A 27026-nucleotide genomic window follows, 5' to 3' on the forward strand; every position below is an offset into this window, starting at 1 on the left:
GGTGAGCGCATAAGCTGGCACGACCGCAAAACTTTTACAGAGTATTGCAAAAAAGTACTATATTTTGAATAATAAACTTCTAAAGTAAATTTTTCTGTAGTGAAGTTTATTATTTTGAGTTTAAAAGAGACAATTATTGGTTAGTTTATGTGCTCTTGTCCTAGCTTCATCGAGTTTTGAAATTTGGACCTCGCTTTGATCGGTCGGCTTCGGTGAGTTCTCCGCCGTTTTGATGTTTCTCGATGTTTTGAGCGGCAATGAACTCATCCGAACATTTCACTTCGTTAATTCTACGACAAATACGCCATGCGAGTGTGCTATACAATGCTGCCAAATCGGAAAGCCTTCGGCGTAGCGGATTGCTGCCGGCGTGACTTGCCGAAAGCGTAGCCCTGATTGACTGCCTCATCGGCTGCAAGTAACGACCGACTCATTAATAAACAGCACAATTTCTTGTACACCCTGGTACAGGATTACGTCGGTAAGAGTGCGGGATCAGAGCTTCTTTGCCGCTTACGTCGGTAACCACGTTATCTGGGCAACGCGGTCAAACGTTGCCCTGCATACATGGTGCTGTGTTGTGTTTCTAGGCGACCTCGCATACCGATCGGCAACTGCTCTGATTGTACACCGAGACACGCGTTTAAACTTTGAGGATGAAAGCAGGGGATTGAGTGGAGGAATAGTACGACTTTTTCCTCCTAACAGTTCGTGTCAATATCGGGTATGGAGCATTAACGCGCTCTGTGAAGACTACCATGACTGGCACAACGCTTTCATCCGTTCCGGATCAAAAACAGCATGCTATCGTATGCGACAAAAGTGCCGTATTCGTCGTCGCTTCGTAGAGCGAGTTGTCGGTGGAAAAAAAATTGTCATGAATGGATAGGCATGGACAGCGCAACGTACCGCATTGGTTTCTGCTGATGGGTGCGTCGAAGAACAATTTATGTCTGTGCCGCCGCAACAGTGGCTTACCTTGCGGTGGCAAAACAGGCTCTATGCCCGCGCGTACAACCCGAATTTTTTACTGCCCGTACCCCATGAGAAGCATGCCTGATTTTGACGCACATTGAAGTCGCCAGGTGGTCTAACTTCATTGCTTGACTGCATTCCCATACCCCTCTGAAAAGCAAGCCTGTCTTCGACGCACATCGATGTCGTGATGTAGTTTAAGTTCATTCGTACACTAGGGCACTTCACGGCCCGATGCAACTTTGGTGCAAACGGCAAAATTGGGCCGTGTTTGTCGGTTTTGTGGCTGATTCGTCGTCTCTTTGCGACTTTCAGGAATCGAGCAGTGATGTCCCAAGACGCAGCAACAGATGGCGGCCGCATCGTCAAGATGGAGGTGGACTGCACCTCCGATTGCGATGAGAAAATTCCCCTTTGTGAGAAGCTCGCCAAGGTAATGCGTATCTCGCCTTCCACGTGCCTGTACTTGTGTATATTGGTTGTTCATCATTGCTTGTGATATTGTGTTCCAAGATATGCACAAGCGTGGAACTTTCGGTGCAGTGCATAACGTTCATTACATGTGTTGTGGCGCGCCGCACAACTTGCCACAGTGGCTATGGCATTGTGCTGCTGAGCTCAAGGATGCGGGTTCGATACCCAGCTGCCCCAGCCACATTTCTGATGGAGGCGAAAATAGAAAACGCATGTGTGTTTGTATTTCGGCGCACGTTAAAGATCCCCAGGTGGTCAAAGTTTATCTGGAGCCCTCCACTATGGTGCGCCTCATAACCTGGGTAGTTTTGGTGCGTTAAACCCCATAATCAATCACGGGTGTGCCCCACCCTTAAACCGAACTAAAGTATATACTAAGCAAAACTTACTTGCAAAAAGGATGTGCAGAATTGAGCCACGGGAACATTTTACGGTTGAAAAGAAATAATAATAAAAACGGTGGGTCCCACAAAAATTTTGCACTACCGGGGCTCGAACTCAGGTTCACGCCAAAACCTGCGATTTACCCCTAGGGGACAGAAGCTGAGCAGTGGGGTTGTTTTAGCAGTTGTGTTCAAAACAATAAAGAGAGCGTTCAAAACTAACTAGTAGATGGTGCTGGTAAAGCCCTTCCATCAAGTTCACGGCCGCTTTTTCAAATAGCGCCTTCCTTTGAAGAGAGCCGCTGCCTAGTTCTGCTTCTGCCGGATTCCAGTGCTCCCACTCCTGCTCCAAATTGCGCAAAATGAGGTATCCTGTGCCATCCTGATAAAAACAACGATTTCGCAAGCAAGTGCGCCAAAATTTGTGTCACGCAAATCGCGTGCGGCCTGTTGCAAGTACTACTTCACAGTTGTCTCTAGACATGTATAACTAATTCGGCTGGATAAATCAAACTCCCTAGTACCCGTCATCGCATTTGCTGCGGCCTACTGGTGCAGTTTGTCTGCCAGAGAAGCGAGTTTGGTTGGCACCATTGCTGTACCGCCGATACAGTGTTTTCGTCTAGCAAGTCATTGCAGCGCTGGCGCACCACAGTTAAAAACTTTCCTGCTTGCCGTAGTTTCCAATGGTTCCTGCAATAAACAATAGATAGTATTGGGAGGCATTTATTGCCAACCCTCTCCGCTGCGAGAGTGAGCGGGAGCGCCGTTTCACGGCATACGTGACGTGCTCGGCTGCAAGCTCCCGCTTCGCTTGCCGGTCTCGTAGAGGGAACCGTTGTAAGTGGAGCGGGCCGGGAAAAACGGCTAGCCTCTAATAAAAATCTAGGATGGATATCCGCATGAGCACTGATAGCAGGCGCCTGCGTCTTTTGAAAAAGTAACACGATGGCTTGCCTCATCAATTCATAAACTGGAAAAGAGACGCGTTATTTTAGATGCAAAGCATCTCATGCTCGGGGCTGTGTCACTCCCTCCTTCCCTCCCTCGTTGTCGTTGTCCGCCGTCCGCACTCTACTGCGCATGCGCGTCTCTTCAGCCCCATCAGCGTTTGGGCTGACGTCAGCACAGTCCGCTATCAAAAGAAATATTTAGGCGGCGCCCGGTTTCGATCCCACGACTCTCTGGCCGCAACGGGAGGTACGTGGCGCTCTTCCCACTGCGCTAAAAACCAATACAGGAGCATGTGCTACGAACGTACCTTATGTCCTTCACTCATTCAAACTACGTTAAAGGCCAACTGCACTCAAATGTTCGAGAACGTAAAAATAACGTCACCAAATAGTACATATAAAAAGGGTGCGAAATGCAAAATACTGCGCTTCAAACATCAACGCGCGCGACACAAACGTCTCGTGACATTGGCATTTTCGGAACCGAAACTGAATAGAAAAGGCGGCCATTACCGGCGACCGGACGTGACGTGCGTGGCGGAACGGAAGCGGCCGCGCCAGGACCGGCGGCCGCTGAGAGCAGCCTTCAAATGCGCTTGGCAGCGCCGCGTTTCGCTCTGTTATTTCCACCGAAGAACTTCCACTAACGTATGCCCATGATAATGGAGTTAGGCGCTATTCCGGCATCCCGTTGCTATCAGTCGAGATGAAGTAGACCGCCCGATAGTAATTTTTTTACATCATATTAACTGCCCGAGTAGCAGTTTTTGGCATTGCAAGTAAAAGAGCGGACCCTGATTTACAAAGCTACTTGCCCGTACGATTTCGAAAAGCAGCTTCCGTTATAGCCGACGCCTCGGCTATCACGTCGCTCTCTTTGAAGGGAACAAACCGCACGCGGGCGGCGATCAATCACTATTTCTACTATATATACATTACGCACAAATAGTTTCGTGAATATCGGCCCAGTATTTTTCGCCGTGCTGCACAACGAGAATCGAATTATAAAAGTGGTCTGAAACTATAAGCTACTTCCACAGCCAAATGATGCACTAAAACACGAAAACATTTCCTATCTACCGCTGTGTTATACTTTAACCACAGAGACAGGTGCTGGTGAAAACATTTTACTTTCAAATAAACTAAATCTAACGCTTCACTCGGGAATTGAACAAAAATCTAGTCTATTATTTAGGAGAGGAGCAGTTTCGTTAGTTTTCGCACTTCGCAAAGACGACAGCCGATATTTGCGCGGATGTATTTGTTACTACCAGAAAGGCTGATATTAAGTGGTTCACTTAGCGAGTGAGGCAAAAGTCGCACAATTGTTTATAGCCGCGTGCACAACTCTATTTAGGTCGTCAAACTTTTGGAAAGGTCTAAAGGATGGAGGTGACTTGGGCCAGCCCAAATATGGCCAATATCGGACGCGGAAGTGCAAGTGGTCAAGAACTTATAAAATATCTTTTGTTTTTCTGTGTTATAAATGCAATAGGAATGACAAATGTAAAGCAAGTGCTCGTTTTGAGCTTCTTTTTTTTTTTTTACTAAAATTAATATTGTCAAGTCAAAAGAGTTTTTCTGACACCAAGACGTTCGCAAGCGCGTGAAAGTTTGAAGAGTTCTAATCTCTTTTTTTTTTTTTTTTTTTTTCATTGAATAAAATGGCGGAAATTACTGCCTATGCGTTTAGTTTAAACATGTGATGGCGACGGCGGTACAGCGCGTTGGTATAGCAGAGAAACCCCGGGCGAACGCATCCCTGCGCCCGACGGAGTGCCCTGCGAGTCGCCAGAGAAGCGCGATCTTCGCGGGACAGGTTCCCCAACCTCCGTCACAGGCCGCTCGGAACTTGTTTCGGCGACTCTCCGCCAGGTGCAAACGTCGTCTGCTCGGAGGTACTTTGAACGGCGGTACCTAGCGCTCTCTGTGATTACCAAGCTAGGGATTTCGCCATGGTGATTTTAAGAGCATAGACTACTTATTTCGACAAAGAAAAAATTTGAGTGCAGTTGGCCTTTAATCTGGGTGGTGGACGGGAGCAGTATGGTGGGGCTTTAGCGCTGGGTGTGTACGTGAAATTGCGGGCTTGTACCCCACAGGGGAACAGAATCTTGCTCATTGGTACTGTTTTGTCGTTTCCAGGAGGGAAAACTGAAGGAGGCACTCGACATATTGCTGGCTTTGGAGAAGCAAGCAAGGACGGTTGGTGTCGCTTTCTTCTGTTCTCTTTGTGCTGAAATTGGGCGGGAAGGTGGTGGGCAGTATTGTGTACCTTTTCGAAAAGCAAGGAGGGCGTGCTGAAGTATGTTTTGTTTTCGAGAGAAAGGGGGGGAGATGGTCGAAATTGATGCCGGGGAAAAGCGCTCTGACCTAATCGTAATACTTGACTTGCCCTTGTAACTTTCGGTTTTGCTTATCGGAAGGGACGTGTTGTTGCGCTCATGCACTGTGATCAATACTGAAAAAGTTGGGTTCGTCAAGTGGCCTACTTGTTTACAGGGCCTCAATAATTTTGTTCCATAAAAGCTCTTCACTTTTTTTTTTTTTTCTGTGCATGCATTTCCCACTGATGCGTAAACATACTCTCTGCCTGTGACAGGCTTGTTAGCAGATTTTGTGTTGGTGGAATTTTAATCGCTTTTCTTGTGTGGGCAGTGTGCTTTTAAGCTCCTTTTTCCAAATTATGCATGGAAAATGTTACACTAGGAAGAGGGGGGAACAGCACATCTACTAGGGTTGATTGCAGTTGATCGTAAGAGGGACAAGTTCTTCAGGATCTTTGGTGTTCTCTTGCCTTTGGAGCAGTCTGTTGCAGTCTCGTGCAAAAGTCTCTTGCCTTTGAAGCACAAAGCTCCCTAGCGCGAGGCATAAACGAGTGTCCTGGTGTTTTTTAGTACGCGTTACATTCTAACGCAAGGCATTAACAAGTTTCCCAGTGTTTTAGTACCGTGACTACATGAGGCGACAGTTATGACGATGACATGAGACGCCGACAGCCCGAGCCCGGGTGGCCGTTGTATGGCACCACCGTCGTTTCAGCGAATAGCGCCGCCCATGGCGAACCGCTCGTCAGTGGAATGCCGGTGGCGGTCCGCGCAGTGTAGTTGTGCATGGCTTTCTGTCGTTTTTCTGCGGTGCGGCTTGCAAAGCGTACGTAACCCCACGGGCATTTTTCAGATCGGTAAATCTTGAGTGGGGATGAGACGTTGATGAGGCATGCCATGTGTGTTATTTACGCCCATACTCAGTATTTACAAATAGCAGACAACGCTCAATGGGCCAAGCTGGAAGTCAAGCTGGAAGTGAAAGTTTGTTGCTTCATGCAATTTTTTCATGCCTGCATGCAGTTTCGCGAATTGAGAAGTATATTGCCGCTAAATGCTCCCACAAAGCCGGTGTGTGCAACCGATCTAGGAATGCTGCGGCGCTGACCTTTGGCAGTTGATGACGAAACGGCGTCGACGTCGTGCACAAGCAAAAGACAAAGTTGGAGGGTGTCTTCGAAGATTTACCTCAAAACAGAAATTGTAACGGACGACGCTTCCGTAACTTCATTACCTACGGCTGAAACATGTTTAATTTCACAGAAATGCTCTTACTACAGTCATCGGGAATCGTTGATGGAATAAATACCGCATGATAGTAGAACGTTATTGCTTGTCGTGGAGAAGCATTGCTTTACAAGAATTGTAATGGTTGCTGGCTAGTTGGTAAATGGTTTTTCAAAAACCAATTCCTGCGTGGCTGAAGGACGAAAGACAGGAGGGGGCCCGAAACCTGTACTCAGCTTCACAACTGAATGCTGCAGTCGGTTTACAAGCTGCCACCTACGCTTGAAAAATCATGCACACCTCCGTCTAACGACGATGATGGTTTATCGCAAAGCTCTATCGTATGGGTTTCCTTGGTTGCCTTCTGGATTTAAACTTTGACTAGATAAGCGTCGAATTTGACCAGCACGCACTTTGGTCTTTTGATCGCAGCGTCTTTGACTTTGACCATTTCATATTCGATTTCGCACGAAGAAAGCTTTGTGTTCAACCATTATAATCATTAGACAGAGGGCTAGATGATTTTGCTGTTTAATTTTGAACTTCCATGCCCCCTCTCCAAATCTAAACTTTTTCCAGCGTGTCGGAAATGTGTCTGTGGTGGAGGATTCGGGCTCAGGCACCCATATTTGAGGCGACTAATCGCGTGTTTTTGCTGTCTTCACCAGGCATTACACAATTTTTTTAGGTACTCTGTAAAGAATACTTAAGCATTAAAAAACACCGGCTGACGTTAACACTGCCACATTTTTTAACTATCGGTGCCAGCCTTTATTCTACGCAGGTGGTAAAACGGGAAGGGGAGGAGGGATGGTTTGTAGCTTGGGCTGTGGAGTTGGTGAATAACTTTGGCTCTTTATGAAATGACCACCACAAACGTGGGATTTCCACTTCGGCTTTCAGGCTCCCATGCTGTCACAGTATCGCTCGCCAAAACCGAAGGTACAAAGCTCACGGTTACAGAAAGTAAACTACCGCAAGATTTCTACGGCTACACGGTAATCCATCTCGTATGCAGGTGCCTTTTTATTTAAAGCACACGTATTGAGGTATCCCAGCGCTAAGGCTGGTGTGGAAACCGTAGTCGTTGAAACCAGTGAAGATAATTTAAAGTGGTAGAAATGAATTCTAATATTGCTAATAGTTTTATTCCTACTCAGATCGCGCGCAGCCAGGCGCAGAGCGCTGCAAAAAGCGCTCGTGTCAATGTAGCCCTTCCCCAACCTTACAAGCATCCAATAAGTTTGCGTAGCCTTTAGTGCATTTAAGAAGAAAATAATACTAATAATAGTAGTTTTATTCATACTCAGAACGGGTGGAGCCAAGCGCAGATCGCTGCAAAAAGCGCTCATGCCATTGCAGCCGATACTCAACTTTAGACGTGTCCGACAAGTTTACGTAGTCATTACTGCATCTAAGAACCCAACACATCTGTTTAGACTTCGTTTCATCTCACATGTCTGCTCACAACGCCACCAAAACATACAAAGCACCGAAGCAAACACGACAAAAACAACGGGAGGCTGTGTAGTCCAATGCACCGGCTCATTCCACTGACGAGGGGAGCGCCGAGTGGTGGCGCCACCCGTCCAGCTGCCCGGTCCCTATACCCTTAAAAACACGGCACAGGAATGTCACAAACGTTCGTGTCATCCCCTCTCGTCCTGTGCTGTTTTTGTTTTTTGTGTGTGTGTGTGCGTGCGTGTGTGCACTGGCCATCATTACTTTAAAGGGATCTCAAGCAGACAGCCTTTGACGAAAGTTAAAGCGTATGTTCCCTTCTTCCAAGTCTGTCTCTGCGTGAGCTTCAAGCAAAACAAGTGTGAACTGGAACGGTGCCCACACGCACTCTCTCTCTCTCCCCCGCATCGCAGGGCGGCGACACGCACTCGACGTCGCGCGTCCTGGTGGCCATTGTGCGACTGTGCTTCGAGGCCAAGGACTGGAGCGCGCTGTCGGAGCAGGTGCTGGGCCTGAGCAAGCGGCGCAGCCAGATGAAGCAGGCCGTGGCCAAGATGGTGCAGGAGTGCCTCACCTACATCGACCAGATGCCCGGCAAGGAGCTGCAGCTGCGCTTCATCGACACCCTGCGCACCGTCACCGCCGGAAAGGTGGGCGGAGGCAATGATGAGAGGCAGAGACACCGGGGTTCTTACGTGGGCATGCATGGCTGGGGGCGATGGCAGACAATGTTGTAAGACGAGGCACTGGCTTGTGCAAGTCCCACTATAAGCTACACTCTGTTTAGATAGCTGACAGGAATGGTCTTTACTGGTGAAACCATAAGCTACACTCTGTTTAGATAGCTGACAGGAATGGTCTTTACTGGTGAAACCATGCTAGAACCAGTGGACCACAAGGGTAATGCAGAGAGTGTCATACATATGAATATGCAGTGGAATCTCAATGATACGATTCTGGGTGATACAAATTTCGGGGTGATACGAATTTTTGAGAAGTCCTGGCGAAATTGTATTGTTTGCAATGGTAAAACTTTCGGCTGTTACGAACGGATCTGCGTGGCCCGGCGGATGATACGAACGAGCCGACGTAGTGCCCGACTGCCGAGCGAGCTAGTGATGGCGACGTAAGAGCTTCCCTCTTTCTCCAGAAACGGCCGGGCTGTTGTTTTCTGCTTGCGAAAACACGCTGCACACGTCACAGGTGCTCTGACGTCGCCGTGGAACCATCCGCTCGCTGCGCAGCGTGCGAGTGGTTGGTTGTGGCGAGGACTTTGTTGCATAGGCTTCTAGGGCTAGCTGACGGGGAATTGGGAACATTTCATTGTGGCAAGGTTCGACCGCGGGGTACGTCATTAGAGCAGTGCAGCAGCTCTTAGCCGCTTCCTTTCTGTCGCAGCAATAAATGCATTCGATAGCCAGTTTAGAAAAAAGCCACAAAGCAAAGCACAAACAAAAGACGTATCTGCTGCGACGAGCAAATCACTCAGTGCCGCTCCATGCTCTTGGTAACTATAGCTTTGGTGGAGGAAAGAGTCAAATGATTTATCAGAAGTGTTGCAGGGTCCGTTTAAGTGACGCCCTTTCATTTGGGACACAGAGCATGTACCCTATGTTCTTCAGCGGTTTTTTGTGTGAAGTATGAACCAAGAGGTTTGAACACGTCCGTTGCAACACTGACGTATCCGTTCCCTCCCTGCCCGTCCAATTACTGCAGATCTACGTGGAGGTGGAGCGTGCGCGGCTGACACACAAGCTGGCCCAGATGAAGGAGGCGGAGGGGGATGTGGCGGAGGCGGCCTCCCTCATGCAGGAGCTGCAGGTGGAGACCTTCGGCTCGATGGAGAAGCGCGAGAAGGTGGAGCTGATCCTGGAGCAGATGCGGCTCTGCCTGGCCCGCAACGACCACGTGCGCACGCAGATCATCAGCAAGAAGATCGCGCCCAAGTTCTTCGACGACCCCGCCCAGCAGGACCTCAAGCTGCGCTACTACCGCCTCATGATCGAGCTCGACCAGCACGAGGGATCGTACCTGGCCATCTGCCGCCACTACTCGGCCCTCTACCGCACCGACTCCGTCCAGGAGGACCCCAAGCAGCGGCAGGAGGTGGGGCAGTACAATACTAAGCGATGCCAATCCGTTCCAAGCCAAGGAAAATCTAACCCTAGCCAATCTCACGCCAAGCGTTTTCTTTTTTGTTTTTTGTAAATCCGTTCCCAAGCCAAGGAAAATCCAACCTAAGCCAATCTTAGGCCAAGAGTATCTTTTTTTTTGTAAATCCGTTTCAAGCCAAAGAAAATCCAACCCAAACTAATCTTAGGCCAAGCATTTTTGTAAATCCGTTCCAAGCCAAGGAGTATCCAACCCAAGTTGTAGGCCAAGTGTGTGCTTTTTTTTTTTTTTTTTTTTTTTTTGAAAATTCGTTTTCAGCCACGGAAAATCCAACCCAAGCCAATCTTAGGCCAAGCGTCTAATTTGCGTTCCCGTTTGCCTTTTAATTGCAGTTGCAATTGCAGGGCTGTGCAATCTTCAGCCAAGCCAAAGCCAAGGCAGTCTTGAGCAAGACTTTTTTTTTTAAATGACTAACTGCACTCTCACTCACCTTTTGTGCTGTGGGGTAGTTACAGTGGCATGGTTTCACAATTTTAAGTCAGACCAGTCCATTCCAGGAGAAGCCAGTCTTGCGCCCCGCCATTTTTCTTTTAATGGAAATCGAAAGGGAGAGGCAATTGTTTGCCGATATATTAGAGGCGTCTTCACCTGTAGTGTAAGGGGTGGTACGAAATGTTGTTACAAGGCAAGGGTGGTTGAAAGCTGTTGTCGCAAATTTGTAGTATAATAGAAGAGAGGTGTGTCATCTGGTGCTGGTAGGGGGGTCAATTTGCGATAAAAATTTCTGGTGAACTAGTATGGTGAGCAGCACACTGGTCACTTTCACAGGTTTTGACTGTTACAACCTATTTTTATTTATTGCTATAGGTAGTCTTATTAACTCAGTTTTGTAACATAAAGCGTTAGGAAACATCTTACATAAATCCAGTGTTTAAAATAAAACCCGGTGGTCAAAGAAATTATAGGTGGCACTGGCTTCAACACGAGTTCGCTGGGGAACTCTTGTACTCCATACAATATTCTCCTCTCAAAAAGGAACCACGTACTTTCCGTTAGTTGGAGAAAGAGGCAAATGCACCAACCAAGGGTGTTTATTGCAAGCGGTGCCAACGTTTTGGAGCCTCCTCGGCTCTTTGGTTGGTGCATTTGCCTCTTCCTCAAGTTTAACACAACCAGACAGAGTTTTGTCGCAGATGTTCGCATTCAAGTTTCCACTAGTTTGCATCCCGCACGACGCACTTCTATTTTTTTTGGTACACTATAGGGAATCAAGCGGATGTGCAGCTAATTTTTTCGCCTCTTTTTTTGTCACGCTTAAGGGGGGACGAGGGTCTTAAAACTAACTTTTTTATTTATGGGTAGAAACTTATGAAAATTTGCACACTGGTGTGCTTTTCTCTGTAGATTTCAAATATGCAATTATATTTGAGCTGGTGCTGTTAGTTCAAAAGTTATCATACAAAGTCTAAACCGCAATTAGGTAATTTCTTACGCAGCTTTAATGAACTTTCGCATTGCATTTTGTCGCTTTTAATTACATGAATGGATAGCCAGAGAGTTCCCATACCCGATGACATTCTTCGTTTTTCTCTAAAGTCACGGCATCCTAAAAAAATATGTCAAGTACAAAAAATGGCAGTATTGGATATTTTGGCTCATCAAAATAACTGCAAGTCATCATTTATGCGTAGCCTAAACAGAAAAACTAAGAATGTCATCGGCTGCCTCAGGCTGTACTGAAAAAAATGGTACCAAGATTGACCTTATGAAGCAAAAATAAGTTTCCAAAAAGCTGCGTAAGGCTGAGGGAAGTGACCAAAAATATGAAACTGAGAAAACTGCATTTGAAGTTTGGCCATGTGTTATGAGATGAACCATCAGTAGTGTAGCTTCAAAATTTCCCAGTAACAAAGACATGTTCTTCCCATTTTCAAATCTGTCTTTGGATTCCAAAAATGTCAACTAGAACTGGAGATACAAAAGGCCAAGTAACGGACCCCAACAGGAATTTAGCAAAATTTATCGACTTCGAATCTGTTGGCATTTTGTTAGCGTTGTGAAATCTGGTGGTGTCTTGCTGGCGTCGTGAAAACTGCAACAGTCCTTCGTGAAGTGCCATCATCTATTACAGTGCACTGTGGTACCCAGAATATTGTGTACGGCAAAAGTGTGAGGGTGAAACTTGCTTTAGGTGCCCCCCTTTTTTGTTCTTTGGTGAGGCTATTTCATTCGCGGTTTTTATGCTGGAAGTTTGAGAGGATACAGGGGTGGGACACTGCGCAGTGCGTTTTCCGCAAATGCATCATGTTGTTGGCCCTCAAAAGAGTCTTTTGGGGAAAATAAATGTAGCTGGAAGGCAAACTTTCTTGGCCTCAGGGGATAAACCCATAGACGCCTTTTTCCTTCAAGCCGTGCATGGTGCGGCTATCTCCATCGGACATCACGGTTGTGTACTGCAGCCCATTCTTGGAGAGCGAGCGCTTGAACATTATCAGGGCTGCCTCTACCTCCATGCGTCCTGCACCACAGTCAATGTTTCGCTGACACTCATGGTCTGCCAGCCAATCTTCGTAGCCCTCATCTGAAGCTTTGGGTCTGATGGTGCAACCTAAGCAAAAGTTAGAGAGGACTACATGATCAATCACCAAGCCGGTGTACACTCCAATGATGCAGCCCACTCCAATGTGTGACAACCGTCCCTTTGTCATCCACGTGCCATCAAACATATCATCTATGTTGTTTGGCGGCTGACCAAGGTGTACAAGTCCTTGATGGCACGCACACTATCAGCTTCAGAGGCTGCTGCAGTGTCCTCGCAAACCTGAACCACTTTCCTCAAGTGCGCTTGGAATGTCTTGTGGTGCAGGCCTCTGTGGGACAAGTTCATACCAGCACAAAAATCTGAAAGAGCAGTCACCCCCTTCCCCATGCTTTGAATACTTTTCAAAGCCCTCATATTCACTTCAAAAAGAGTGATATTGCCAGATCCTTCGGTCCTTGGCGAGGAAAAACGTTCCACACGGTGTTCACAAATCGAGCACGTCACCTCGAGCTTCACGGCGAGGCCGTACTGCCGGTCAGGCTTCCTCAAATCCGGCGCCGCCAGCCCGCACTTGCCGCACCTGACGTGCGCGAAAAGGTCCTTCAGCATTGCAAAATCCACTAAGACAAAATCTGTGCCGGATTCTTCCTCTGAGTGCGCCAAATCCACTTCAAGGAGGTCGAATTTCCGCTGCGTTGCTGACTTAGTCTCCGTTCCGCGCTTGACCTCGTCCGCGTGTTCCGTACGCGCGGCGATCTCCTCCGCCGTGTAATACCTCGTGTCAAGCCGGCAGGACGTGCTTGGACCAGGTATGGATTCCGGAGGTGGTTGGTCAGGCGATGGGGCAGGCGAGGCAATACGAGGCGGCGAACGATTCTCATCCGGCGGAGTCGAGCGGCCCGAAGTCGCACCACGCGACCTTGGGATAGGCGGACGACGCTTTCGCTTCCCGTGCGCATGAAGGGTCGTCTTCTTCAAACGTACGTCTCCTGGCATCATTCACGAAAGTACGCGATGGAAGAATTAGAAGAAACTGTAAAAAAAAAAACTGCTCTAAGCGAGCGCTGCGCCAGAAGAGCGGACTCCGTCAGACGCGCGTAGCAGACGCCATGATGGCGACCGCCATGACAGCAGTCGCGCCGACCAATGGGAGGGGTCGTATGGCGAACTCAAACCGCGCGCGCCCGCTCTAGCCAATCAGCGGCCGAGAAGGTGCCTTCGGAAAACTGGCAAGGCCGGTCGTTCTACTCAAGCGACGCCATTTTGAGATATCGCAAAATGCGCACAAAGAAACAAGCTTCAAAACAAGACCAAGATGGCGGCGATCGGTCGGCTGCTTCGCCCGCGGGGCGCGCGGGAATTTGAAGCAACTTTTGCCCAATTCTGGGCATTTCGTGGCCCTCGAGGCGTTTCAAAACATGATTTTAGAGTATTTCCCGATGGAATTTCGCGTTGATATTTTGAAGGCAGGTGCTTGAAGGTACAATAATTCCAAAAATTGGATTTTCTCAAAATCGATATTTTGGCCATTTTTGACCATTCTAAGACCCGCGTCCCCCCTTAAAGGGAAGCTGAAGCGCTTTCCAAAAAAATTGAGTTAGAAGCACGTTTATATAGTTTCTTGCGCGCTGAATACGAATATCACATTGAATTTTATCACACATGAGTCCAAGCAGCATTTATTTTGCAAAACGCGCAGTCCCGTTTGAAAGACGCGCGCTTTTCGTCTTTCGACGCCCCTGACTGGTTGCGCTTGTCATGACGTCAAAGGAGGACACCCTTCGGCCGCGGGAGTTCTCGGAAGCATTGGGAACGATCGCACGGCAGCGGCGCTTGCCTTTTTGGCAATTTAGCTTGCAGTTTATTGTTCGCACATGACTGCAAGTTTATTTTATAACTTCCCCTGCTGTTGGTTCAATTATCTTGGAGCTTAAATTTGCTTTACACGACCGAGAACCCCAAAAGCAGTGACTGTGGTGTCGGCTAGAGGGTTCCGTAAAAATATTTATGAATTAGGCAACCAGCTTTGGGGGTTTCTATTCCTTATGTTAATATTAGGTACTGCCTGAACTGCTTGTTACTATATACGAAACCATTTATGCCGAAGATTAGGCGGCGTTTTATAAACAATCTACCAGCGAAAAGCACGTACGTGCACTGCGCGAAAAAATAGCGTTCATGCGCTGTAAACGTATATCCGAGACATATGTTGCCGGTACACACATAAACCAACAAGCGGACTCTGCTTCCGAATTTCCTTTGTTCGTTGTCGCCCACCCCAGCCCCGTTACTCATCCCCATACACAGACCCAGATGCGTGCGCGCGCGCCATTTGGGCAGCGGCGCTAAGGCGCCTCCGTGATCGCTAGCTGCACTTAGATGAGTGGCGTCTTACTGCTTGAGTTGCATTTATTCTGAAAACATTGTAGCATACTGGTGCCTCCACAGCATTATCGGATTGGGTTTTTGAACACTGTTCTCAGCCCATAGGGAAGGAAAACCAACGCGTTTAACGAAACAGGTATTTCCTGAACAAATGTGACTGGTTCTGGAATTGAACGAAACAGAAACATCACAGGCCAAAGTACAGCAGTATTCACCATCCTTCCTAAATCTACCATCAAATTTGAACATTCACGTCCGTCGCATAAAAAAGAAAAGAAGAAATAAGAAAAATGCACTGGAGTGTTTTACAAAGTATCTAACGTAGTGTAGCATATTCTCCGTCATCAAGCACAGCCATCTCGGTTGTCGCTTCCATGTGTTATCAAACTTCCAGGCTTGGCATTATCCTGCTTAGGAATACGGCATGGTAACGTACGCCTCGTTTGGCGTTCGTGCATACTTTTTGAACACGAAAGTTGTGCAAATAAGTGCTATCAATCACAACAACAACAAGTATCATTCACAAGGAAACACGGCGAAAAGAGCATGGCCGAGGCGGCCGATCCGGCCGGCCGTCCAGGTATGACGTTTTTCAGCCGGTTTTCGCCCGCGCTCTTCGGTCTTCCGGCATCGCGCGGTGAGATGGGGGCGGGGCATCGGGCCACTTTTGTTTGCGCATTGCGCCGCTGCTACCGCATGTATTGCGAAAATATTTCGTACACGGGAACTATTCAGTGTGTACTTGCTGCTAGTCAACTTTTCTTCTAATTCTAAAACCGCTTCACCTTCCCTTTAACGATGCCAGGCGCTGCGCAACATGTTGCTGTACCTGATGCTGGCTCCCCATGACAACGAGCAGCACGACCTCATCCACCGCGCCAAGTCGGACAAGAACCTCGACGAGCTGCCCGAGTACAAGTGAGCGCGTCCTCCTTCGACTGTTGTCGTTGTTAAAGCGGCACACTGGTCATAGAAACTTTCTTTTTGCTTTCCAATGAAGTATCATGAAACGTCTAGGGCTTGTTCAGTTTTTGAAGCTGATTTCAAATATCCAATTAGTTTTGATGCGATGTAATTATTCTCCAAGTTCATTAAAAGTCTTCCTTGATTGTTCTTGAGAACACTTCGGAAAAAACTACAGTTGAACCTCGATATAAGGAAGTCGTACTTGTGGGCGAAAATTTCGTTAAATACATTGTAGACCATTTATAACGTAACCGCTTATAGTGCGGGACCGGATATAACGCGGGTTTTTTTGACCACCGGTCTGCCTCCCATAGAACTCAATGCATAAGCATACCGCTTAAGATGCGGTTGGCCGAAGCACAATACCTTTTATAGTGCGGTTTTTGGAAGGTCTGCTGATCGACCGGCGCAGCTGGGGCATCGTTTCAAGGTAGAAAAAGAAAAAAGAAATGATGAAATCGGCCATCCGACGCAGCGCGCACCCTTGCTCTCCTCTAACTTCGACACAGAAAAAAAAAAAAGGCACCCATTAGTTCGCGCGTACGCGATAACCACAACTGTCCTTTCTTGATGCACCTCGGAAGATATAGCGACTGACTCCCCGACCGCGCGCGGCAAGTTGTTTCTATTAATCGTGAACCGCCTGGCCCGTTTTCGCACACGAATCGTGCACATCGGCGTTGCGCGTGCGTTTTTTCATGCTCGTGTCAGTGGGAGGAGCCTGACGACTTGCACCAATGGAAAGGCACGCACCTAATGGCGGGAGATTCGAAGCACTCCGAGCCGGCTAGCCGCGCCAGAGATGTTTAGGCTTATCACCGCGGTATTTTTTGATGGACGCTTTTACAAGCAGCGTGACTTTGCGCCCACATTATCAGCTCTTTTCTTGCATGAGCATCTTCGCTTGCGCCTCGTGCGGCATTTCAGCGAGCGGTTGGAAGTGATCGCTGGAGCTGCCTGCACCGCTTCACGGCCAGTGCCGCCGCAATGTTGCCGCCTCTTACCGCGCCGCGCACACTAAAAAAAAACGCCAGTTGTATCTGCGCCGGCGTCGTCGCGCCTGTGGCGTGCACTGCACGTTATCGCGAGAAATCGCTCACCGCGGTTCACGCTTTAGAACGTTGTGCAGATAAGCCACCGCTCTTTCCCTTTCCGAACAAGCGAGCCGCGCGAAGCCCAAGATTTCCATCACCAGTACGTTGCGCTGATAAGCAGCCGCCTTCGGCATCGTGAACACAAGGTGAGGTAAAAAAATAAATCCCGCTGGCGTTCTTATCATGCCCTGCGGCATCTTCATAGGCGCTAAAAACGGAGCCGTGGTCTTTCAAAACACAAGCACAACGGAAGTTAGAGCCGCGCTTGCCGTTTGTAGGACCGCGGTTTTGCAATGTGTAAGACCCTGCAGCTGCGGCTGATGTTAAAAATAATACGAAATAAAGATCGTGCCTTCGTTTTTAGGTGCTGCGTGTTTGGGTGATAAAAAATTTAGGATGACTTGAGAGGTAGGTGGCGATGTGGTTGAATTCGCGCATGTTTTGGTTATAGTGCGGTACCGCTTATAGTGCGGATTTTTGCGGCCCCGGCGACATACGTTATAAGCGGTCTACACTGTAGAAAATTTCGTAAAATCAAGGTTTTCATTTTACAGTTAATTTGTCCAGTTATTGAGGTTTCAAAACCTCGCGCATCGCTCAGAAACAACCTCTCCACTTAAAGCGAAATTTGTACTAAAACTGGCCGCGAAAATTTTGTGAGTTAAGAGCTTCAACACTTAGGCAATGGAGTTAGGATACCCGAAAGTAGTTCGTGTCGTCGTAAAACCGGTGCTTTTTCCGCAACGCCTCATTAAATATGATTGCAGACTAGGTTTGTTTGTTTTTCTTTTTTTCATTTCAGTTACTACTAAACGCCGCTGTTAGTCAATTGAACCCGCATCCATGCCCCGTGAACTTCACCCCGGCGAGGTGCTGGTTCGAAGTTACGCCTCTTTTCGTCCGTTCAGTGGTAGGCTTAGGCGCGGCATTGAGGGGTGCGGCGGGCCAACAGCGGAAGAAGCTTTCGAAAGACTTTTTTTCATGCACAAAGGCTCTGCAGTATGGGCGCATAATGCAACCACGACACTCGAGATAAAGCCATGATTGAGAGTTGAGCGGAGTACACACGGACCGCTTCACTTTGTGGAGCAGCACTTACGTGCTCCCGCAAAAGCGGAAAGCTTACATTAAATATCTTCTGGCCAAATTTGATTAAGCAATTACTTTTATGCCCGCTGAGCCCTAAAGAAACCGATTTCTCCGCATCGCAGCTGTCTAATGAACACGTTTTGACCACGTTCGGAGAGCAATTTATTGCCACCAGCACTCGATGTTCAAGCCGTAGTGAAGAAGTCCGTAAGCAGTGCTTGGCGTTTCTTGACCAGGGTGGGCTTTACGTGACGTTGTATGCTGACAGCGCTAACAAGGCTTGCTCTTAAACATTCGCGTTCGCCTGCGTGCCTCCGCAGAACGTTGATGGCATCCATCACTTCGGTAGCCTTCGGTTTCACCGACACTTCCTCAAGCTCTTGTTCAGAACACTTTTCTTTCCCTTGGAGTGCTCATGCTGCTTATAAGACTCATCTAATGATGGACGAACAAAATATTACCGTAAAATTCCGAGCAAGCGCCCCCCCTCAGCAAGTCGGAATTACCAGCAAAGTGCAGGGGGGGCGCTATCCCGGAACGGCACCGAAATTCAAGATGGCGGCGACAATTGTTTTTACGAAAAAAAACGCAGTGCACGTGGTTTTAAACTTTCATTAGGAAGATGAACTTTATTACGCAAAAGATGTTACTGTTAGTTACTTTGGAAACCATTGCAAAACTTAGCAGCAAAAAAACAAAACAAAAAAAAGTTCGCAGCACTCTGCTGCCCCAGTTTTCGGGTGCCACAGCTTGATCTTACTGCTGTTCGTCACTTTCGAAACCATCGAAAGACTCCTCAGAGTCTGTAGCAAAAAAAAGTTCGGCGCACTCGTCTTCCAGTCCGCCCCAGTCTTCTGGCACCACGGCTCCGACATCTGCAAGCCCACCGTGCAGGTCGCCGTCCTCGGAGCCATCGAGTGCGTTTGCAATGCCGCACCTCTTGAAGCAGCGCGCCACTGTTTCCTCCGGTACAGCAGCCCACGCCTCGGCAACAAAATCAAGGACCTGCTGCCGCGACGGCTTCGTAAAGTTGCCTTTTGGCGTCGTTTCGCTATCGCAGGGAGTTCGCGGTAGTCCGGAAGGTGCTTACTGCTTCCGCAGATTCCTCGGGCGCTCTCTGGCTCTCGTGCATGGCGCGGCGCATTGCAACGCCGAACCGCTGCTTCCACCTGCTTATGTAGTGGCTGGAAGCTACAAAGTTACCCAACTGCATGCTGCTTGCTATTTTCACAGCCTCTTCAGACAGCAGCCAGTTCCTAAAGGCGCGTCCCGCGCTTCTTTCGCGCTCTAAGAACTCGAACAGCGCATCGTCCACGTACTCGCTGAACACTGGGACGCCGTTGCTTAGCTTCCATTGACGTTTTGCTTCAGAATATTGTCGAAATTCTTCACCCATTCCCGTATGCGCTTTCGGTCGAGCTTGAACTGTCGAGAGGTCTGGTGCACGTTTTCACCGTGCTCTCGGTGTCATCGGATCACATCGATTTTCTTTGCAACTGTGTAGGAATGCATGACCTACCACCGCCAAAACAAAGTAACAAATTGCGCGTAGTGTTCGGTTGAAGCAGGATTGGATTGAATTGGATTCTTAGACTGGCTCCGGCAAGCCAGTGTTGCCTGCACGCAGTGCGTGATAACTGCGCGGAGGGAGGGGGGGGCGCATTCCCGGAACGGCGCGAAAATTTGAAATTAGCACTGAAGTGGTGGGGGGGCGCTTGCACGGGTGGGGGCGCTTGCTCGGAATTTTACGGTAATGTGGTTATCCGTGAGCACAACCTAGAGCAGCAGCACTGGCAGCACCGTGAGCAAGGACGCGTAGAAAAAAACACTTGAAGTAGGCTTCGGCAGCCTAAGCATAGAGGGCGCTGGCGTAGGCAACAATGGAGACGTCAAAATGGTGGCCGCACTATTCAACCGTCCATGACCGCTAACGGTTATTGAGCAGCTTCTTTCATCGCTTTTAATTGTTGTCAACCGCATAATTCACTGCCTTTCTTTCATTTTAGCCAGTTAAGAGTTAATGTTAGTACTGAATGTTTTCAATGTAGGCTCTGAGAGGCAAAATAAAAGGTGCCTCGACCAGAATTTCGTTCTTCCTTTCTTGCCGTGACTTCGTTAAATTGAAAGCGCCGCATGAAATTACTTCGTAAAATCGAGATAAAATACATGTATTTAGCAAAATTTTGATAGAAAACTTTAAAAATTTGTTATATCGCGAATTTCGTTAAATCGAGGTTCGTTATATCGAGGTTCAACTGTATTCAACAAAAAATTACCAGCAAGGCATGAATACATATTACAAGTTGTAGATATTGAAATATGGGAAGCAGTTCTTTTGTTTTGCAATCACATACACGTTTACATCAATTCAAACTTCTAAGTTTGAACTACTACTGCTAACCAATTAAAAAAAATGCTGATTAAATAACTACTGAAACACAAAATGCAAAATCTGCTTCCCGTACCGCATGGTTTAAACATTCAGCTTCACAGTGCAAAAGAAATGATCTTCCTAGCTGCACTACATGCTGGAATGTACCTCTTGAGAATTTTCTATCACTGCAATACCACTCGTGGCAAAGAAATGCGAAATTATTGAAAAATTGTAATTTTTTTGTTGGAATTGCACCTCTCTTTAGCTTTTATAAGTACCTGGTACTGTTCCAAGTACAGAAGTTTCGGAAGAAAAAGTCTGCAAATCAAAACAAAAGTGATACCTAAAGAAGTGCTTTTTTCTGGCAATTTTTCGGTCTGAAAGATCCATGTGCCCCCTTAAAACGCAAACAGCGAGTTCCCCTATCATCGTGCATGATGCATCCAGGATGATCCAAGCGCGTCATGAGGGGCACAAGTTCTGCTGCAGAGCTGTCAGAAGTGGGTTTACGGTTTATGAAATGCGCAGTCGTTGCCGGAATTTCCTAGGCCACGGTAAAATCTTGTAGGCCAAGGAACCTGGAACAGTACCTTATCTCTTCAATGCAGCTGAAATACAGTAGACCACGTTAAGACAAACTCAAAGGGAGCAAAAATTTGTTTGTATTATCAGAAACTAATCTCAAGCAGAGGTTTTTGGCATTTATCAGAAATTGATCTCAAGCAGAGGTTTTTGGCATTGTGCATGTTACATGAGAGCAAACGGGTTGTTCGTCTTAAGGGGGGACACTGGTCTTGAGGACCGAAAATTTGCCAAAAAATCAATTTTCTGTATTAATTTTATTTGCAGTCTACAGGTCCCAAAGAATGTACCTGCAAAATATCATAGCTGTATCATAAGTATTCACAAAGCTGTTGCCCTTTGAAGTCGCCTAAATGACCATTTTTGCCTATGTTTGCAAACTTCGTGCCCTGTTTTCTCAGAACCAATTTTTTTGCCACATGGTCAGCGGTCAGGTACAATATCTTGGGATGTACTGGTTCGATTTACATCATTTTTGCTGCATTCGAAAGCTTATGAACTGAACAGTGCAATAAAACCACAATAATATAGAATGTCTTTTTGCTGGCACAAGATTTTATGCAGTTAGTTTTACAAAAACATTGTAAATTGATAACTCGACATTTACGAATTTTACATCGTTCGCAGAAACCATGCTAAAATTACTGCAGTGGTATAGTTGCACTCCCTGGTCCTTCTAGAGCACAAAGGGATAAAAGTAGGGGTGTGCGAATATCAATTTTTTAATTTCGAAGCGAATTCGAATAATAAAAACAATGTTCTAATCGAATCGAATATTTTTCGAATATTTTTCGAATACGAATACTTATTGTTTTTTGTAAAATTAATGTTTTCACCATCTAGAGACACAAAAACTGCAACTATTGCACAACAAATCACACAAAGTAAAATTAGGAATTACACAATACCATTGCACTCAACAGATTAAGGTCTGCACTCACTTAAATGTTAATATGGAGAAAGGTTAACTGCTCGACATGTTCGGGGTGCAGTGACAACCTCCTGCTCGTCACCACTTTACCAGTTATCGAAAACAGCCGCTCACTTGAGACACTAGTAGCTGGCATGCCCGAGGCCGTGCACATTGCCGAGCGCTGATACAGTAAAATCTTGATGATACTAATCTCGCGGGACTGCGAAAAATATTCGTATCATCCGAAATTCGTATGAACCAACACAGACCAAAAAATTTAGCGCTGAAAAAAGTTTTCGTTTATTTCTTTTCCTACTTTCACGTGAAGAAATTCGTGATTTTTTCTGCTTTTTTTAACCCCCGTGTCGCAAAGCAGTTCTTTCTGGAGCACGTAAAGCTTCGCGATCGTCTCCTCACTCGCTGTGCCCAAGCTAGCTACACGCCGCAACAGCCAAGCGTGAACCGCATGGTGCGTTTTTGCACGCGATTCGCTCGCCTCGGTTCTGCGAGCGCTGTATTTTCACGCCCACATCGACGATTTCGCGCCCGCGGTAGCGCCTACCTCGGTCAGAAAATGACGCACGACGCGCGCGGCAGAATGGAGGAGCCTGACTACTTGCGATGAGATCGAGACAGCCGGCTTGGCTCCGCCAGAGATGGTTAGGCTTAGCACCCCGGCAAATATTTTATGGGCGCTTTCACTAGCGGCGCGGATGATGTTTTATAGTACCGTTTTCGCATGCATTATCAGCTCCTTTACCGCACAAGCAACTTCGTGTCTCCCTTGAGCCGCATTTTAAAGAGCGGTTAGAAGCGGTCGCTCGAGCGCCCGCGCCACTTCGCGGCTGGAGCCGACGCCATGTTGACGTCGCCGGCCGCGCCGCGCGCAGCGTGGGGGTGGTTTCACGGCGGTGTCAGCGCGTTGGGCGTGCGCAGAGCGTTTTCGCGAGCAGAAAACAACAGCCCGGCCGTTTCTGGAGAAAGAGTGACAAACAGGGGAGCGAGAGCCGTCACTTGCTCGTTCGGCAGTCGGGTGCCACGCCGGCTCGTTCGTATCTTCCGCCGGGCCGCGCAGGTCCGTTCGTAACAGCCGAAATTTTTCCCATTGCAAACGATGCAATTTCGCCGGGACTTTTCGGAAATTCGTATCATCCCGTGAATTCGCACCCCCAGAATCGTATCATCGAGAGTCCACTGTAAATAAACACCGACACAGACACGCTCTGATTTTTTTTTTTTTTTAGTTTTGGGTGGTTCGAATATTTCGAACAATAAAAGTGTCGTTCGAATCGAATCGAATACCAAAAAATTCGAATCGAATATTCGAAGTTTCGAATATTCGCACACCCCTAGATAAAAGCTATTTGAGTATTTCATAGGTACATAATGAAAAAATTGCCCGAAACGGAGTGACATAACATGTTGCACAACTCTAAACTTACACCCCATAGATGAAAACTGACTGCATATTTGTGCTCAGGATGTTGAAATATACTCAATGTGTAAATCTCAGGCACGTAGGTTAAAAAATAACAAAAATGTCCTCAAGACCAGTGTCCCCCCTTAACCGAGTTCATCTTAACCAGAGTCTGCTGTATGTGTGTCATCGGGGGGAGGCATATCTACTGCTACAGTGACTGGCAGATCTACTGCCAGTCACTGTCAAAAATTCCTAGGCCGCATTAAAATCTTGTAGGCCGAGGAACCCAGAAGAGCACCTTAGCTCTCTACTGCAACCGAAATGTACCAAGTAACAAATAAAAACGGGTATGCCAGCTTTCTGTGCAGAATGATCCTGTTGCATTCGATGGATAGGCTTTCACTTTGACTTACCTGGTCCAGCAATTTTTGGCAAAGACTGCACCTGCCACATGCGCATTGACGCGAGCTGCGACTGGGTCACTGAGGGTCGTGGGCTCCCCTTGCAGGGAGCTGCTCAAGCTGTTCATCACGCCCGAGCTCATTGACTGGCGGAGCATGTGCAAGGCGTACGAGCAGACGCTGCGGAAGTCGCCGGGGACCATCTTTGCCGTGGGCGACGAGATGGGCGACCGCCACTGGAACGACTTCAAGAGCCGGGTCGTGGAGCACGTGAGTTCTCTCTCTCTCTCTATCTCTCTCTCTACCTCCCTATCTCCCTCCCTCCCCCGCCTGCTGCTCTGAAAGGGGTGATGAAGACAAAATACAAGTTTGGTTTCTTTGTCCCAATAACAATGGCACCAATTTTATTGAAAACTTCGAACAAGTAAGCTAGACATTGAAGAGCACATATGAAGCGGTGGCAACTCCCCACCCATTGGTGACGCCAGCGGCAAGGATTCATTTTGAATGCCCACTTCAAACACCGGTTTAATGAGCTGTAAAATTAGTTCCAAGCGCTGCATCAAGAAACAGATTCTCTTATTGCACTCACCAGGGCTCATAGTATTGGAAAATATAAAGATTACAGTTCTATGACTAACACTGCTTTGTATATTGTTACTCCAAAAATGACTAATTTATCCCTCATTATCTTGGGAACTAATTGACCAACTGATAAAATAATGGCATATTTGAAACGAGTGGGGAAAAAGCAATAAGACTGGCAAGTTTTACAGAGTTTACTTATAAATTAAAAGAAATTGTTTTAAGAGCCATGTCCCCCCTAAACCCCACAATCAATCAATCACTGTTCGTATAACTTGTCGTAACTGTCGCGTTTCCCAGTCGCCAATCACGGCGGTTACATGTCCGGCTTTTTGTCCGCTGAGCACAACTGCTTGGGATTGCCCTCACAGGGTGTGGAAATGGTCTTCTTATCTTCCAGAATATCCGAGTCATGTCGCAGTACTACACACGCATCACGTTGCAGCGCATGTCCGAACTGCTCGATCTGTCCGAGAAGGTGAGTTTTTCCCGGCCTGCGGAGTCATTGAAGTGATTGCAACACTGTGGCAGCACATTTACAAAGTTGGCCACTTTTCGATTTATTTTCTTTTTTTGAGCGAAAGCTTGCTTTAGTGGGACCGACGTCCTTCTGCCACAAACTGATGCATTTCCCCATAGACCTGTTGGTCAACCAAAAAGCTCTGATAAGATCTCTGCACAAGCGGCGCTTGTGTGAAATCGGGCTTCCATTGTGTCGAAACGGTTACCTAAACATTGCGAAAAGGGAGGAGCACTTCTAGATAAGACAGTACACGCATCGATCACAAAGTAGGAGTACAATAGTATACCTTCATCCCATAAACCACACATCGGTGTACATTTAGATCGTTTCTGGATGTAGTTACGTAGTGCGCGAAAGGTTTTCGCATGGGTTTGTTCTTTGTTTGCAATTTGGGTCGAAACGGTTACCTAAACATTGCGAAAAGGGAGGAGCACTTCTAGATAAGACAGTACACGCATCGATCACAAAGTAGGAGTACAATAGTATACCTTCATCCCATAAACCACACATCGGTGTACATTTAGATCGTTTCTGGATGTAGTTACGTAGTGCGCGAAAGGTTTTCGCATGGGTTTGTTCTTTGTTTGCAATTTGGGTCTTGCTTGGCGATCGATTGGAGCACACTATTCTCTAATCTCGGCAACCGCCTCGAACAGGTGGCAGCTTCAGCGGTGCGATGTGCGCGCAGGTGGCGCGGGTGCAGAATGCCCTTTCCCCAACAGCGGTGGCCCTACCAGCAGCTTTTGTACCTGCATGAAACTGCAGCCAGAGTTTCATAACCAGAAAAGCATTGAAGGAATCTGTACCTAGTGTCTGTACTGTACCTGGTACGAAGTGCGCTAAGCCTCGCACTAGGTATGTACCAACTTGCCGAACGTCACGTTTTATTGCGGTATCATGAATTTCTGAGCCGTGCTGTGGTCTGTGGCCCGCAGGCGACGGAGGACCTCCTGTCGGAGCTGGTGGTGGCGGGCCGGGTGTGGGCCAAGACGGACCGCCTGGCCGGCGTGGTGAGCTTCAGCCGGCACAAGGAGCCCAACCAGGTGCTCAACGAGTGGTCGCACAGCCTCAACAGCCTCATGGCGCTGCTCAGCAAGACCAGCCACCTCATCTCCAAGGAGGAGATGGTCCACCGCCACCTGCACGCGCAGACCCCCCCGCCGCCCAGCGCCACCTCCGCTACGGCGATGGAGACCTGAGGCCGCCTCCTCTCCCACTCCTCCTGTACATAGAGCAACGGTGCCGATGGAGAAAGAAAGAAATGGCGTGCCTCTCATCTCTTGTCACTTCCCCCCCGTGCCTGTCTGTTTTTTGGCTAATAAAGCAAAAGGAAAAACCTGCCATTCGGTTGCAAGTGGCTCATAAAAGTTGGCCCATTCTTCAGGGGTAGCCCATATTTCTTGGCTCTTGCCATACTGGTACGTAGGTAAAAAACTTTTGTATTAACCGCTGAAGTGGGAGTGGTTCTCCATGCCTGAGCAGAAAGACTTTGCTCTGGATGCCAGGAGTTGCTGGACGTCCAGATGGGCGTTGGTCACCACGTTCTCCCACAGCTCAGGAGTGGGGCGAGGGTATTGGAGAGGTAGAAAAATGATGTGCTCGCACTGTATTATAATACGAGGCAGAGTAGCGAATTGGTAACAACTGGCATTCAGCAGAGTATTGACTTGGAAACATACAATACAGACAAACTGTGGGATGAAAGGTTTGTATTCTGCGGAATAGCGCTGCTGCGGCTGCATACATGTGCAGGGTTGCAGGAATCCCAAGCTCTATGCGGCTTCCAACTCAACTTCTAACCTGCTGGGCACTGGATGCCCACACGAAGTAAAATATGTAATAGTTTGTGGGCTCTATGGTGGCAGGGCATAAGAATGCTGGGTTCCTACGTCGTAGTTGTGAACTGATGCATGAGTTTGGTGGGGACAGAAATTAGCGTTGGTCGCGTTGCCTCATGAAATGTATTCTACACAGGGGCAAGGGAGGAAGAATCATGCAAATGGGGGCAAAGGCTCTTTGTGGAAGAGGGAGGGGTGGGGTCAGGTTCTGATCAATAAAACACACTTGACGAGACCTTGCCTGTGTATCAGCCATACCCTAAGTACAACAAACGCAGATAAAACCAATAAAGGGTAAGTGCGGCTAAGCCTCTTCGAAAACGGCAGTTCAATTGAAGCAAAAAAAGGCACGGTATTTGTCACTGGCACAGGACCGTTGCACCGTGACCTCGCTACTCTGGA

At 47.7% G+C, this 27026-nt stretch overlaps 1 protein-coding gene across 2 annotated transcripts; it reads left to right on the forward strand.

Moving 5' to 3' along the window:
* Window positions 1-108: 108 nt before the first annotated feature.
* Window positions 109-26129, forward strand: LOC144138323 (26S proteasome non-ATPase regulatory subunit 12-like). 2 transcript variants are annotated; one of them, XM_077670544.1, is made up of 9 exons: window positions 109-212; window positions 1291-1408; window positions 4931-4990; window positions 8214-8450; window positions 9517-9906; window positions 15645-15757; window positions 23786-23948; window positions 24664-24741; window positions 25722-26129. In XM_077670544.1, the coding sequence occupies exons 2-9, from the start codon at window positions 1304-1306 to the stop codon at window positions 25983-25985; spliced, it is 1410 nt and encodes a 469-aa protein (XP_077526670.1). In that variant the 5' UTR covers window positions 109-212; window positions 1291-1303; the 3' UTR covers window positions 25986-26129. The 2 variants fall into 2 exon arrangements, with proteins under 2 accessions (XP_077526670.1, XP_077526671.1); XM_077670545.1 differs by lacking the exon at window positions 109-212 and adding an exon at window positions 232-481.
* Window positions 26130-27026: the final 897 nt, after the last annotated feature.

Source organism: Haemaphysalis longicornis, unplaced genomic scaffold, assembly GCF_048455015.1.
Source record: "Haemaphysalis longicornis isolate Haplotype H1 unplaced genomic scaffold, Haemaphysalis longicornis Haplotype H1 scaffold_5, whole genome shotgun sequence".
Lineage (NCBI taxonomy): Eukaryota > Metazoa > Arthropoda > Arachnida > Ixodida > Ixodidae > Haemaphysalis > Haemaphysalis longicornis.

Coding starts and splice junctions, on each gene's coding strand:
- LOC144138323 (XM_077670544.1), top strand. CDS start 1,304: ATGTCCCAAGACGCAGCAACAGATGGCGGCCGCATCGTCAAGATGGAG. Junction 4,991..8,213: donor TGGAGAAGCAAGCAAGGACG/GTTGGTGTCGCT, acceptor CCCGCATCGCAG/GGCGGCGACACGCACTCGAC. Junction 24,742..25,721: donor TGCTCGATCTGTCCGAGAAG/GTGAGTTTTTCC, acceptor TGTGGCCCGCAG/GCGACGGAGGACCTCCTGTC.